The sequence below is a fragment of the Etheostoma cragini genome, chromosome 1 (genome assembly GCF_013103735.1).
Source record: "Etheostoma cragini isolate CJK2018 chromosome 1, CSU_Ecrag_1.0, whole genome shotgun sequence".
In the NCBI taxonomy this organism is placed as follows: domain Eukaryota; kingdom Metazoa; phylum Chordata; class Actinopteri; order Perciformes; family Percidae; genus Etheostoma; species Etheostoma cragini.
This window is the reverse complement of record NC_048407.1, coordinates 24,751,032-24,767,829: the sequence shown is the minus strand read 5'-3', so window position 1 is coordinate 24,767,829 and position 16,798 is coordinate 24,751,032. Positions and strand designations below refer to the sequence as shown.

The following is a 16,798-nucleotide window of genomic DNA, read 5'->3' as shown; positions in this document are numbered from 1 at the left end:
CTCAGGTCTGAAATGGTGTAGGATATCAGCACACCCTTCTCTGGCTCCTTGCCCTTGAGGTCTATCTGCTTCGATAGCAGGTTCTGCTTGTTCTAGATTTGTACAGGTGAACACACACACAAGCAGGGAAGATGCAAACCTGTTAGAATGTTTCCTTCCAAATATGCAAAAGCTTAAAAAAATAAGCAAAAAGTCAAATACACAAAGCACACAAAAAAGATGAACACCAGAAAATCTGACTAAGAGGCAGAAACAGTCAGAGGGCGTTTCTCAATTATGTCAGGCATACCTCCCATCATTTCTTCATATCATCTTTACCCTCATCTCTACTACTTCATGTTGATGTGCTCAGGTAATAAAACTCGCCCCAGTAACAACGCAAAGCTCAGGTTTATCTCCGATCTGAAGGGTATTCGCTGCAATATTAACTGCTCCTACAGTATAGTGTACGACTGCTGATACACGTTAATGCAATTTTATGTAAACAGGTAAACAAAGTCAAACTCATGTTAAAGATCATATATTATTTTTCTTAGCAAAAATAGTGTCTGCTAAGATATGATTACAGCATGTCATAAAACAATGATCATAGATATTTGCTTAATGTTTTTGAAGCCGTTATTATCCGCTGTTATCCAGTCAACACACCTGTGTTATTTTACTAAGCAAGCACTGATCCCATAAGAACTCAATACTTATTACTGCAATGCTGGATATTAAAGACATATTTCTTTCACTGTGCAACCTACCAACATTAAATCCCAACATCCTTCCATAAATTGAATTGGCTGTACATTACAGGAATTAGTATGCAAATTAAAAATTGTTATGATGTTTATCCAGTCCAGTTGTTGTCTTGTTATTTTTTGAAAGTTAAGTTTGAAGTATTTTTTTGTTAGCACCACTTTAAATAGATCTATTGCTGTGCTATTCCACCCACGGAGAGAAGGATCCATTAGCTGTGTATCTGCCTCTGATCCCAGCTACTTAAAGACCTGACAGTGAGCTCAATCTAATGCATTAGGTCAGCCACTCCACCATAACACCTTAGTACACCCACAGCATGCCATTATCAGGTAATGCATGCAGCAGAAGTGTGTGTGTGTGTGTGTGTGTGTGTGTGTGTGTGTGTGTGTGTGTCTGTGTTCATGTGCTTTTGTGTGTATGGTTAATATCTACAGAACATAGCTGGATGAAGGTTGACTACAAAAGTTGATAGACGTAAATGTGATTATTGCCATTGTCATTATTATAACAATATGTCTATTTCAATTTTGTGAGGTAGAACAGTTTGCAAAAAAACAAAACAAACAAAGTATAACAAAAAAAAGGATTCAATTGTGCATGCTTGGTGTTCTGCTTTGACTCCTCAGTCCAGCTCCTGCAGTCCAAAGAATAAGAGTTTGGCAGTTTGGTAAGGCATTGATGCATCCCATAACTTTCCTTATAATTGCTACAGTACTGTATGCTCTGACATAGCTACAATAAAATCTGCTTTTCCTACTGCCCTCTGACAATCATTGAGGTGTGCTATTCCCATTGGATGTCTACTCACCACCACAAATTCAATCCTTGCTAGACTGAGCTGATCATTTCTATTGACAAGACCATGGTGACTCCTGCCTAGGCTGCAAAGAATTTGGTGTGACTCCAATTATTGTGCGAGTCCCATATGGCAGCCACAGCCCGATCCCTGTAAGTTTGTGCTGTGCAACATACTTGGAATCAAATCCTACCTTCCTCACCAGGCCCTATGCCACTAATGGCTGTTAAATCTTCTTTTCTCAGTGCCAGTCCGGCTGTTTCTATTTTTCAGACTCTCCAACTTTTCGCCCCCTCTCTTGCCAGTCATGGAACATCCTTCTCACGCCTAGCACAACAGCAGGTACCCTTCAATGCAGGCAAAATCATTTTTATAGACAAAATGATTCTTATATTTCAAACGTAAAACACATTTCTTTCCAATAAATAGTACGTCCCCCTTTCTAATTCACATTAATTGTTCCAAAAATCCTTCCATCTGCTCGGTAACTAATGTTTTTCTTTTCCCAGCAAACAGCTGCTGCGGGTAAAAACTTCTGCGTTACGGGCCTGGCCTTTGCATAACAGGACTCTTGTTTGCTTGTACTGCAGTTGGAGTGATCTAGACATTTTTTTGTCAGTCTACTATTGCACTCAGTGAATTATGACTCTGCTTTGCAGCGTCAGCTAAACTGAAATTAAAAAAGAAGAGAATTAACAAAAGACTTAGTGGCAGAATGTTGAACAACACTCTACTGCATCTTTCAAAGGAAAGGCAGCAAAAAGACCTTTTGGTTTAAGAGACCATCACATCAAGGAAAGGTCACAGGTTTCGATTTCTAAAACAGCAATGTGTCTTGTTGAAGACAACTTATCATGTTGAACTGAATCTGCCAATATGACAATTTCTTTGGAGTTTTTTTGGGTAGTGTACTGCTAAGCACATTATTCATTGTTGACATATTCTGTAATACTGAAGGCTTCTAGTGTATCTGCCTTGTAAGAGATTTGTTCAGCTATTTGCTCCGTTTCCACCATAACTGACAACATGAACTCATCCCTTATCATACAATATATAATATTGTGCATTGTAGTTACATAGTGAAATGTATTTTGCCCTTTTAATGACCACTCACATTCATCCATATAAACATTTACACATTGCTCATACAGCGTGTGCATAATTTTGTGAAAAATGTCAGGAAAGAAAAGCTATGCTCATGTAATATGCATACACTGTGTTAGCAGGAAGAGATGAGTTAATAATGTTAAGGAGCCAAAGCATTAGAAATAAATGGAAAGGGCTTTCTTCATGAGTGGACAGGGTCTGTGTACACACACACACACACACATTTGTTTTGATCCTGGTTATTGTGTGTGGGATACAGACAATAGAAATAAATAACTAGACTAAAAGCATGCACAACCACTCGCACTTGCACACACACACACACACACACACACACACACACACACACACACACACACACACACACACAGACACACAGATACATACACCTTGTGGACCCCAAAGCACACACTGGATCAATAAGGTGCTGAAGTGAGACTGAGAAGAATTCAGCAGGTAAAAGACTCCATCTCCCTGCCTCTGTCTCTGTCTGTCCAACATATTTATAGAAGCAGAGAGGTGGTTGGTTAATAGACTGATATGGATGTCCATTGAACTCTTGACGTGACGTTTGTGTGTGTAATAGAGAGTTAGAGAGAGAGAGCGAGAGAGAGAGAGAGAGAGAGAGAGAGAGAGAGAGAGAGAGAGAGAGAAATTTGGACCGACGGTGTGAGGGGATATGGCCTCTTCAAACATTAGGTTAATATTTCTATTTTCCTCTATTAATGGATCTCTTTCATTACTAATCGAGCAGTTCACTGGGATTGTGTGTGTGTACATGAACAAGACATCATGCGAGTGTGTCTGCATGTGCCAGGGCAAGTGCTGTCTTTTTGGCCTAGTGTGTGGATATACGAGTATATCTGCATAATGGGGTTGGTTTTGTGCATACATTATTCATACGTGTGATTTAATGTACAACCCTAATTCATTATGAATAATCTTAATTTCTCATATATATGATAATGGGGATGTGTGTTTGAACAGGAGTGTTTGCGTGACTGTGTGTGACTGTGTCTCAGGGCAGAGGGAACCTGGGTGCAGTCACGCTCTAAAGCCAGGTCAGCTGCTAGCTACACTAATTCAGTGATACACACAATACACAACTCGATAACTGCAGGCAGACAAGTGGTCGATATAGAGATGAGGTGGAAAGATTGAGAGATGGGAAAAGACAGTGAAGAAGGAAGAGGGAGAAAAAAACAATAAGAAAAGCACTGTCCAGAAGAAGAAGAAGAACACAAACTACAGAAGCAGTGAGAAATTGGGTGTAAAAAAAACAACATGAGGTGTGACAGTTTTCCGATCTGAGTGACCGTGCAGTATGCAGAATGCGTACATTTTGCATAGTACTTGCTGCGTCTGCAGTTTTATATTGTATGTCTGTATGGGGATAGTACAAAACACACATGACCTATTCCTTGTAAGCATCAGAATCACGTAGATGAAAACTGTAACAGCCTGCAAGCTCTGATAAGAACATTTCAACTCATTCACCAGGCCCACTATACAGGCATCAATTAGTCATAAAATTATAATATAAAATGTTTTTATACATACTATTGATAAACAAATGCTGTGGGGGTTATTGAATAAACTCGTAACTTTGAGTTCTGACGGAATGTAAGGCAAATTTTAGAGGCGGTAAGATTGCATTCAAGAAAAAGGAAAGATGAGGCTCAAAGTGCAAGAGGTGGAAAAAAAAAGGAGAGAGCAGGTAGGAACATTCCTCGCAGGTAAGCTGGTCAAACGTGGATGGGTAAAAACAACAGAGGACTTTCACCCTGGAGACAGGTGATTGTGTCCCGTGTGTTGCAGTTCCTTTCCATGTTATTCTCTTCCTAACTACAGCAGTCATGTTGTTGGCGTGTCGTGCGTGTGACGGTTCCTTTCCCCGTTCTTTTTTTCTTAACCACAACTGTCCCGTTGTTGTGGCCGGTGTGGCGTTTCATTTCACCGTTATTTTGTCCCCCAGAGACTGTGGATTGTGTCTCGGAACAAGTTTTTGTCACGTCCCACATGTGGCATTTCATTTCCCTTTTGTTGCGTCCCCTGGAACAGCCCAGTATCATGGTAGTTTGTGAAATAGTTACATTCAAAAAATCATGACCTGTACACGTAATTGACAAAAGAATCCATGACCTGTACAAAAATCAATAAATGAAAATACAGTGACCATTTCACAAACTGGGGTGAGACCGGGTTGGGATTTCCCTCTTTTCGGCCAGATGGCCGTTACCTTACGCTTTCATTGTTGAAATTTTAAACTCTGGTTAACTGCTCCTCAGATCTCTGCAGGGTAAATCTTTGCTAGCTAGACTATCTGTCCAATCTGAGTTTTATGTTGCATGACTAAAACAACCTTTGAAGGTCCACATTTTCCACCAAAACAAGGTCCTTCCTGAAGCTCGTAAATATGACCCTCCTAAGTTAAGTACATGTGAATGCAGGATGATATGTACAGGATACTGTACATATGCATTAATTAATGCACTGCATTAATTAACAAGCTGTGACTATGGAGACTGACAGCTTCCTATGCCAGTACGTCTATATAAACAAAAAGTGTTTGAAAAAAGGTAAAAAGGGACAATCATTCCATGTTAATTATCCGTCATGAATCAAAGCACTCATTAAGAAGCCATTGGGGTGGAGGTTGGGGTGTTGAAAAGGGGTGTAAGAACAACGTGATGAAACAAGGAGGTCCTGTCAGGTATGATAATTCCTACACAGGGAAACCCCCTGCAGGGAGAACGAAACTAAATGAAGAAGTGTAAACGGGAGATTTCACAGCCTATCAATGATTTCTGGAGCAAACCATTTAATCACACACACACACACACACACACACACACACACACACACACACACACACACACACACACACAGACAGAATTGGACACATGCTATGCCCGATTAATATACACAGAACACAACTCAGAATTAGAGACACTTGGCCTCAAAGAGCAACAAAAAGCAAATGGGCACACTTAATGCAAATGAGTAAAAGTTACAGGCATGTGCTCAGACGGAAGAGCAGTGCTCTACATGAACTGATCTGAGTCCTCCTTTATTCCCCTCTGTGTCTGGATTTCTCCCCTGAGACCCCCTACATAATTTTGTATGTGCTAAAAAGATAGAGTGTCAAGGCGTTAAGAGGATGAGCTGGAGCGAGTGTTGCAGAAATAGATGGGTTGTGAAATTGAGATGGTATTACATTTGAATGTTCTCGTACTCTATTTAATAGTTGAGAGGACCAGTGAGATTCACTGTTTTTCTTTAATTTGCACTTATTTTTCTCTTTCGCACCATTTCATTCGCTTCCCTGCTCACTCTCACCCTCTGCTTTTCCTTTTTTTCCCTCATTTTTGCCGCTCTCTAATGCACACGTAAAAATATGAAGGTAAACACCTTGAAATTAAATTAAAGTTTAACAACATTTAAGAAGTCCTATTGCCGCTTAATGCAGCTCATTATTTTAACACTGTCAGCATAACAACTCAAAGCAACTATTTATCAGCGCTATTTCAGTTGCCACGGTTCACTCAACAATAAATGCCATTAAGTCTGCACTTATACACACAGTAGTACCTCAGAGCGGGAGGGAAGCATAAGAGAGAGAGAGAGAGAGAGAGAGAGAGAGAAAGAGACACAGAAGAAGGAGGAAGAAATGGGAAAAGAAAATGGAAGAAATGCTGTGTGAAATATTGGTAGACGGACAGAAGACAAAGGAGAGGGAACAACAGAGAGTTAGAGTGAGTGTTTTCAGAGAGCTGAGGCATGCAGTCAAATGTGCATCTTAGGAAGGCCAGTGCTCATTTTCTGTCTCCCTGTAGTCTCACTTAATGAGGTAAGCTGCCAAGTCTTAAAGTAGGAGGGGAATTAGCTATTCATCCACACAAAAGCAAGCTGGCAGACCCTGCCTTCCCTGTGTTTCAGTCTCTGACACACACACACAGACAAACACACACACACACGCACGCGCACACACACCTACCCCAAGCAAGTTTTGTATAATTAATTATTATCTTCCCTGTCTTCTGACTCAAGGCCAGTAATCTATGAATAGATGTTTGAAACAAAACAAGAGGGGGGCCTGAGTTTGCTCTCCAACTGTGGACAAACGTCTCCAACTTCAGACAGGGGCCCGCCCAGAGGGCTCTAAAGTGGTTAGGTGTACAGCAAGTTTGGTTGGGGGTAAGCAGCAAAGCCTAAGAGTTTCTGGAAGATATAAACCTAAAAATCAGTCATTGTAGCATTGGACGGCATGTTTTTACGCACTGAATGTATTGGTAATGGAATAGCTATGTATGTATGTTCCTACAAGGTTCCAGGTAAAAAAAATGTATACTGTACATACTATGACCCTGAGCATATCTACATTGTTTAGCAACATACAATCTACTTAAGGTGAATGGAACTGTTGAGGTGTAATAGGTTATTTCAGTGCATTTTAATTCTAAATTCAAGTTTGTGACAAGCAAGACTAATTTAACATCCCGCACAGGGTTGTGAAAATGAAGTCATGTCAATGCAAAGTCAATCATTTGAGGACAAGATAAAACATTAAATACCATAACAAATGTACTCTTCTAACTGTCTCTGGGCTGAATTCTGGCTAAAATGAGAGAGGTGGCAGGGGAGGCCTGGTCTTGTTGAGTTTTTGTAACCACACAGTGAATACATTATTGTCTGTTTGGCACTCAATGCTAGAATTTTGAGGTGACAACAAAGTAATTGTATGTGGCAAGTAGTCCTGTACACCCTGTACACACTCGAATGGGTCTTTTTAGAGCTGGCTACTCAGCATCAAATCTCTAGGTGTTGGAAAGGGGAAAATGAAGCTTGTGTTTGATACGACTGAGTGATGAAAGCTGAATGGTGTGGCTATTCATGAAAACAGGGTAACAAGAAGAGAGTAGACAATATGCTGTGAGAGATGAGAAGGAGGAAAAACTGAAGAATGGGGATCATTTAGGCTGATTAAAAAAGAATCGGAGAAACATTTAGATTAGATACAATTAGATAAACACAATTTAAATATCAAACTGAAAATTAGATCATAATTATACGAAATAAATATAACAAAATGTTGCAAAATACAAGTAATGTTCGGTGCTTGCTTATTTCTGTCAACTCTGTTTTAATGAAAGCATTTTGAGGAGTGCTCATTGCAAAAGGACTTTCCAATGAACTGGAATATGAAATCTTGTCAGATTGATCTGTTTATTTATTGAAACTGGGTTATATTTCATTAAAAAATGGTAAAGAGCCAAAATCATTAGCCTCACAAAAAGAGGAGAGGAGAGGAGGGGAGAGGTTGTGACGTTGTTGTAATTCATAGCAGGTCTCCCTTTATTGACTTCACACACCTGAAACTCCCCAAGCTCATGAAGCTCCATGTGAGCTCCATCAACTTGAGCGTCCATGTTTGCTTAGCATACACACTTCACTACTTACAGACTTGTTTGTATGTGTGTTCTTATCTACGCAAGTTATGTGTTATGATTTTGGTAAATTGCTTTGTTTTCTGTTCCTCCTTCTCTGTTATTTTGGGTCTGTCTTGTCTCCTCGTGTTTGTGTCCTAGTTTCCTCCCCGGTCTTGTGTTGTAGTTTCTGTGTTGTGTTCTCTTGTGAGAGTCTGTATGTTGTGTTTCCTGTTTTATTTTGATAGTCTGGTTTTCTGTGCTGTCTTGTCTTTAGTTTTACTACTGTCTCTATTTTTTTTTTTCCCGCCTCTGTGATTGTCGTCCCTGCCCCATTGTGATTCATTTGGTGTATCATCTGTTCCTCGTTTGCTCGTTTCTTCCTGTATTTAACCTCTGTGTTCCCATTGTCTCTTGTTAGATTGTTCGGTGTTTGTTTGGTCCGGCCAGTGTACATTCCAGGCTCTCTGTCCCTGAGGTATCCGTGCTCTTGTTCCTGTTTTTGGTTTCCCCTTTTTTTTCTCTGTGGCCCTGTTGGATATTGGACTTTGTTTTTTACATTCGTGGATTCTATTTGTATGCCTGTTTTTTTTTTATTTTTATAAATCTTCAACCAAATACTTTCCTACCTGCCTTTCTGTCTCTGCGTTTTGGTCCTCACCACCTTGAAGTATAACATTATGAGCTTATTCAGTCAAGGCAATAACATACTTTGCTACCACAGCCAGACTAGTTCATGAAAGTGTGCTTTATTTCTGTGTGTATGTGTATGTCCTCAGAATAGTTTGGGTTGGGGTGAGTAATGTATACTTAAGTATGTGTACAGTATTTCCATGTATCCATGTGTGTTTATGTATGTTAATTTTTGAATATAAAAGAAAATAAATTTCATCACAAAAAGTATTCGTACAGAATTACTTTACCTTTCGGACATTGATCCAGTAGCCTATGATGCGATCTGTGGCCTCAGGATCTTTCTGGGTCCACTGTAGGTTGTAGGAATAGTTGTTTCCTTTTAGAATTCGCACTGGGTTGGGTGTGTCGAAGTAGAACTCAGCATTGTAGGGTTGTGCTGTGGGATAGAGAACGAAATGATACTGAAAATGATTAACTGCCCCATGTTGACTATGACTAATAAACAGTAGAGAGATGAAGATATAGATAAATTAGTTGCCACAAATAGATAACAAGGCATTGTTTCATGTTCACTCACCAGATACATTAAATGTGCATGTTGATGTCCCTGCACCATTGCTGACTTGACACTCATAAGAGCCATTGTTGGTGGGTTCCAGCTTAAACTTTAGCTCAGGCGTCTCCTTCAGGTCTGGCATGGGCATGCGGATGAAATCGCCGTTACGGAACCAGCGGATGTCTGTCAGGCGTGGCGGGTTGGCCCGCATGACCGTACACCTCAGGGTCACCATCTGATAGTTCCTAGAACGTGTGTCCTGGAAGACTGGGTCCAGTATGGGAGGATCTGTGGAGACAACAGATTTGAGTTTTAGTTCATTTCAAACATTTGTTAATGTCAGTTTTTTAGACATTGTTTAGCCGGCAATGTCAATGGCATTTGTAACTGGTTTCACATAATCAATTTCTACTTAAAAATCACAATCACTTTTTTACATGCCCATATACACTGACTATTCAAAATATTGGGGTTGCTTTTTCATTAAGCATAGGGATGAGGTGTATCCATGTAAAACCAATTATTCCTGATGGTTTTCCATTTTTAAATCCATTTCCATCATAAAGGGGAAGATGGAGATAAACTGAAGCAGAAGAGTTTGAGAGGGTTAGTTCAGCTTAGAGATGTAGACAATGCAAAATGGACTGCCACAGTGTACATACATCACCATCAACCATGTCTAATTTTTCCCTCCATTATCTGTTTGTTCTATGCAGTATAAATGCCCTCACAGCATCAGTTGTGACAAATAATCTGACACAAAGCAACTGTTACTGACACAGGGGGTCGGGCATTTTTGTGAGGCACAGTTCCATCCCTCCGGTTAAACTATCCTAACCAGCTGTAATGAACCTGCCAGCAGGGATGTGTGGCTCTGCGGTTAATTGACTGACTAGCTGTTGTTGCCCCGGGGTCAGCCAGGACACAAGACAGCCAAATGACTCTGCCACAAATCACCAGCCAGCTAGTTCACTCCTGGCTAATCATGTAGATAATATACAAGATGCTAATGGTGGTATTGCTGTACTAACAGTGATGAGATCTGGTGTTAAGGCCCCTAGAGGTGAAGTAGCACAACTAGAGTCCCTTATGAATCAGGTTTATCAGGCACAGATGTGTAATTATAGTCTAATCTGTGTTATGCCTGTAATTTAGACAGAAACTTCCAGGAATTAGCTACAAGGAGGAGAGAAGGAAACAGAGACAGATAGAAAGTTAACATAAGTAGTAAGGGAGGAGACTGACATTGACTGAGAATACAATTGTAACCATCCAGTAATAAAAGCAATAATAGAAAGACATTCAGAGAGGAACAAATTCATAGTGATCTGGTGCCAAATTATTTTGATGTTTATGAACTGATAAAAGGGGTGTCTATGAACTCTTGGTTTCAACATGATTCCTTTAAACATAAACTACATCTTTAACTTGGCTTTTTAATAAAAAGTGTTACAGCCATTGCTTAAATTAATTGTATTGTTGCTTTTAAATGTTGCTTTGCCTTTATTTTACTTAGTTTTATCCTATAAGCAGCTTATTTTTTTAATTGATTAGTCTCACATTATTTTACTATTCACATTTATTTGTATTATAAGCTTGTCAGTCATCTTTATGCCCTTTAAATTGCATTAAGCTGTATAACAGATGCTGTAAAAATAAAAAGGTTTGATTGATTTATGCTGTGATGGCCCAGGTTGGGACAATGCTCATACTTTATATCATTTTAGGAGACAACAACACTGTATGGCTTTCACATTGATACGTAGTTAAAGTAAATAACCCTAAAGCTACTGCCTAGTTAACACTGCCAATGTTGAATCTTCATTTGAAATCTAAAGCCCAGCAATTCTCTCATGGGCAAATCTTGTTACTGTTTATTCTTTTGCTATAGATACAGGTATTCACAGACATACCAAATCCTTGTGTGGCATCACAGTTTACCATTCTGTGCTTGCTCTCCAGTCAGAGGAACATGAGTAAGCTCCTGAATTCTAAAAAGACTAGAAACCACCGTAACATTTAACTTCTCAGTTTCTGTGTTGTTTTTAGTCCCATTGTGTGGATGCAGCATACAGCTTCCCACTTTCTTATATGTAGAATTTCTTTTTTTAAATTCAATGCTCTGTGTCCAGTCATTATTACGTCTTTTGACCCCTCGAAATGAATGTGTTGCCCACATTTCCTCTAGCCAAAACAGAACCAGGGGTTTGGAGCTGAGGAATTGGGGAGCGGTCAAAGTCCACACATACCCTGCTCCTTCTTATAGACACACATATGCATACTGATGGCTATCTGACTTTGGAAACAGGTGGCAAGGGTAAAGAAAAGCAGGGAGGAGGGAAAAAAAGTAGTAAAAAAAAAAGTAAAAAAAAAAAAAAAAAGTAGGGAGGAGGGAGGGAGGTGTGTTGTGACCTGGTTTGTGAGCAGTTTATAAATCATTCAATCCCCAGCAGAACGTGGTAGACAAGTTATTACAATCCCCTTACCTGACCTTAAGTATTTATTTCAACAATTATACAAGTTTCTTAACACTAGTCACTTTTTGCAGTCCTGGGGCTACTTCAATTTCTAACCCAACTTTTCAAATTCTGTGGAGTTTTGTTTTCAAATTAATTTGCTACTCATTAGGGACTCACAACATCCCACTGCAATGTCTCATAGTCAGAAGACCATAATCCACGTAAACACATCATCGCTATTTGGCTTATCGAATGCAAAATAGATTCCATACGGGTATGCAACACTGACCAAGCCAAACATTTACAGTATGCAAAAGAAAAAAATCAATTTACATGAGGCTGAGAGAGGGAAGAGGAGGGAGGGAGTAAGGTGGGATGAATGAAGAGAGAAACAGCTCTTCAAGAAGAAGACAATGAGTAAGACAAATGATAGGGAAAGTGGAGTAAAAGTGAGAGAAGTCAATGACTGAGTATGGGAGGTGGGGAGAGAATGAGAGAATGCAGGATGCAGAAAGGGAATGACAGAGAGAGGTCCTAAAAATGATGGCATCCTTCCCTCACATCAATCAACAGTGCTTAATGAAAGGAGGCAAAAAAAACTAGAAACTAGGCAAATATGAGCAGGACATAGAGAGGGGCAGTCAGAGAAAAGGGAATATGTTTGCATACTTTTTTTGGCTGTACAGCAATATTTCTTCATTTATAGTGTTTCTCCATCTGCCAATCTGTTTTGCTTTTTTTCTCCGTTCCATCTTTCTAAACTCCCAATCACACAATTTGTTTTTTAGCACCTCGCCAGCCTTAACCCTGTATCAAGCTCCCTCTTACACCTGTTTTTTTTTTTTGCTCTCTCTGTCCTGCTCATGTATTTGTCTCATCTCTCTATCTGTTTTTTTTTCTCTGTCCATAGTGGGGTGGCCACCTGGTCCATTAATCCGACTTGGCCAGTGTGGACGGTGGAGCCCAGAGTTTTGCCCTTCCGCCCTGCCTGCATTAGCAAGCCTGTAAATTCTTCTTGGAGAGGAGAGGAGAAAAGAGGAGAGGAGAGGAGAGTGATTTGGGGTGTGGTCGTTTTTATCCTAAGAGGCCTAATATTCTCAGACACACAACACATACAGATGTTTCTGCTTTTAAGTAAAACATTATGTACAAATTCTATAAAACACATAGTGTCTTAATTGCTCTATCGACACGAATAAACTGGTCCCTCTCTTGCAGTTTTGCTTCATTGGCAACAAATAAGTGCAGCTACAGCAGCAAGGACTCTGGCTCCTTACAAATGTGAGCATATTTACATAAGTGAAGGAATATAGGCCCAGAGTCTAAACTATATTTGTCCAGATAGATTGACTTTCCTTTACAACTTTGATAAAACGCCTCAGTCCTATGGTTAACAGTAGCACCAACATGGAAATCAACATGAGAGGTCTGGTCGAAGAAGGAGATTTCCCTACTCCATGTTGCTTGATGAATTCAGGCCCAGTTCCTCTCCTTTTGAGTCATTAGTGGTTCACATGTTTTGGATGCACTGTACTGCTCTTTCTTTCGGATCTTCATGTTTTTCTAAAACCTTTTACATTTCATCACTTTAATTAGTAGCAGCCTTTTAACTGGACCTTGTATACAGGGCACACTGGGCGGATGCTGAAAGGGTCAATTTGAATGCTGAGTTCCTGTTAACACAATTTGACTGAATCATACCAAGCACTTACTAGTGCAATGAGACACTGCTGTGCAAGAAAGAAGGCTTCAAATATAGAGTACATTTGGTGACTAATCTAATTACATGTTAATCTAATAAATGATATAAGTGTTTAGTTAAACTCAGCTACAAGTTGTTTGTTGTTTGTTTTGAGTCATTAAAAACTATGGGTGCATAGACAACAGCAGCTAAACGTCCTTAAATTCCTCAGAACTAATGAAGCTTCTTGCAGGATTGCCAAAACATCTTCAGTACTTAATGTTGGTGTCATTAATTGTTCCAAATAAGCTGGTGGTGTCACGGAGAAGTTCAGACTCAACTTTGGGTGACAAGTGATTCTGTATGGTTTGATTAGATAAATGAGGTATGTCTAAAGTATTCGATTGTAATAGTTGACAGTCTCAGAAAAATCTAATCTGTATTTCACCTTAAGCTCTCAGCAGTCTCAACAGTCAGAAGTGTCAATGCTCGCTGGCACAATGCAAGAATCGTAAAGTAAGTAAAAGTAGGTAACCTCATGGGAAGGGAGAAGGTTTTGAAATTATGTGTTACTTTAGCAAGACAGCTCCTACTGCTTTTTAAAAGCCCATTCTCTGGGACATTTTATAGCAGCAGTCACCACTCGAGTGCTCACAAAGAGGAAGGGGAAGGTATAAACAAAACAGCCTTTACACTTTTACCATTACCATACATTTCCTTCTCTTTTGTTAGCTTAAATGGTGTTGAGGAAAGTGTAACTATTATGCCATTATCGAGGGTGCGGCATACGAAAAGTGCAGTGTTTTATTAGATATCTGATATCACCATAGCAACAAAGAAAGAGTTTGTATGGCCTATATGGAGTCACACAGACTTTTTATACTTTAATTTCATTGCATGTTTGCTAGTTCAGAATTTTTGTTTTTGTGTATTGCTGACATTACTAATACTATTACTGCCACCCCAGGGATCATTAAAGTTCGATGAAGCAACAACAAATGCAGCACTAACAATATTTGAAAGCAGTTGTGACCAATCTGACTTATTCACACCAAACTGGACTGCAAGAGTTGCATTCCCAACAAATGATCCTGGCCGTTAGCAGCTTGATCTAAACAATGGTGTTGCATTTTGTTGTGGGTTGAGTTCTTGGGTGAACGTGAAATAATCCACACTTACACTGCACATTGAGTTGGACCTGTGCTTCTCTGCGTTTGATGTTCAGCCCGTTGTATGGAGCAGTCTGGCACCGGTACACCCCCATCATGTCCCTGCTGACGCTCCTGAGTCTAAGGCGGCCATCAGGTGTCTCCATTGTGGTTGTCCCTGATGGCATTAGCAGGTCCTTTTCTGTCCTTGACCACAGTATGGGTGGACGCGGTTTGCCATCCACCACCAAGCACACCAGCTCAACGTTTCCTCCCTCTCGCACACTGACAACCTGACCTCCAGGTGGAACTGACAACACTGGAGGAGAGACTGGTGGGAAAGAAAGGGGCAAAGAAAGAGGGGGAGGAATAGTAAGAACATTTTTATTTTTTGCCTCTACATATATAAAGACAAAGAAACATAATGCAATTAAAAGTGAGACATTCTTCATAATGAGACAATAACTTTCATTACAATAGTCACTACATAAAAAGTAAAAACTATAAATCTCATATATTGTTGCTTGTAAGTATATACTACAACATTTTACTGTTTAGGCAAGTATAAATTCATTTTTAGAATGAACAATACATAAAATAGACAAGTATAAAGTAATCAAAAAGAAGGGTTATATGTTATAAAATAAGTCAGGAGGAGGACACGGCTTAAAGATTACAGATGGGAGATACAGGGAACTGGATAACAGAGACAGACGGAGAATAAAAAGGTATGACATAAACTGACATTTACAGGGCTAATTTCAGTGGACTATCACAGTTTCGATGCAACATAGGAACAATAAAAAAGATTACTGCTTAGTAATTAAGTGCTAACTTTATGGTTACCACACATGAGAATACACACACCAACACACAGAGACACAACTTCCTAAAACAACTAGACAGTGACTGTTTGTTCAAGATAAAGCATAATAATCTTGCATGATGAATTACCACTCTATGATCTTAAACATCCCTTGATTGGCATATTTGTTTCTTAAACTATCGGCATCTGACTGACTTCTAAACAGTATACATGCCACATTTGAGTGATGCTACTGATCAGCAGCTATGCATGCATTTATTTGCAGCCCATTGGAATCATTTAGATTTCTCATTGCTTGTGGTTTGAATATTTTGGCCCCAAATGTATTGGCCCATTAAAGGATTTTTGAATAAGCTATTTCACTCTAGCGGAAAGATGTCTAGACAGTCAATGGAATTTGTCTTGGTCTGACAGAGATAGGCCTGTAAAAGAAAAAAGGAAAGGAAAACCTCACCACTGTTCTGAGAGATGTTGACATCCACACGGAGCTCTGGCACCCTGCTGCCTGGGAAGTTCGCCACACAGCTGTAGGTAGCCAAGTCTCTAAACTTCATGTCCACAATCTCCAAGCTACTAGTGCCGGGTGCCATGTCTGGGTCACTACGCAGCAAAATGAGGCTATCCGAGGTGAAGACAGGTGTACCGTTCTTGTACCAAGTGTAGTTAACCTTGTCCTGTGGGGTGGCATCAACGTGGCACGACAGCTTGAGGTCCCGACCCATCTGGATAGTCTCGCTGTCCTTGTTGGAGTCTGGTGTGATCTGGAAGGTTAGGTTACCCATTGCTGTGTATGGTGGTAGCAGGATGAAGAAGAAGGGAGAAGAAAGGGTTAAACAGAGGGTACAGTGTCAGGTTGGCTGTGGTGCAATCTTGAAAACAATTAATATGGGAGGGACTCTTTAAAATGCTTCCAAAGAAATGACTAGGAAAAGAACAAAACAAAATAAAGGAATTAGTAGGAAAAATTTGTGATATTTTATTCTAAAATACACACACCTAATCTCTATCATCTTTCACTTTAAGTCTGAAGGATATTTTATGATGGGAAGCACCTCCTATTCACTCAAAAACTCACTCAATTTACATTTAGCAGGTTTGCAAGAGGCCATTGCTAACAGTTGAGTAGCTATTGTTTGTATATACAGTAGTCAAGATATATTATATAATATACATAGCAGAAATCATGTATTTGCAAAATGTGTCTGTTTTGCTGCCATGGCAAAAAAAACCCGACTCTGATACAAAAGATACAACACCATTTTGCCACATCCAAATACAGAAATGAACAAGTAACTACTGCACCAAAACGTCCAGACTGAAAAGGTGGTGAACTTGATGTGTTTGTTGGTGATATTGATGACTTACTGTGATTTTTTTAAAGAGTGGTGCTTGGCATAGATGAATATACTATGTAAT

General features: G+C 39.7%; 1 protein-coding gene across 2 annotated transcripts in view; it reads right to left on the bottom strand.

Annotated features, from left to right (window-relative positions):
* LOC117945169 (MAM domain-containing glycosylphosphatidylinositol anchor protein 1) overlaps positions 1 to 16,798 on the bottom strand; it is a 166,944-nt gene that overhangs the window by 30,001 nt on the left and 120,145 nt on the right. For both annotated transcript variants that reach the window (XM_034872471.1, XM_034872480.1), the window contains exons 8-12: positions 15,837 to 16,166; positions 14,588 to 14,887; positions 9,290 to 9,556; positions 9,000 to 9,148; positions 1 to 92 (exon numbers count right to left, since the gene is read on the bottom strand). The exon at positions 1 to 92 is cut by the window's left edge and continues 89 nt beyond it. In XM_034872471.1, the coding sequence (XP_034728362.1) occupies positions 1 to 92; positions 9,000 to 9,148; positions 9,290 to 9,556; positions 14,588 to 14,887; positions 15,837 to 16,166 (1,138 nt within the window). The remainder of the gene's footprint in view (positions 93 to 8,999; positions 9,149 to 9,289; positions 9,557 to 14,587; positions 14,888 to 15,836; positions 16,167 to 16,798) is intronic.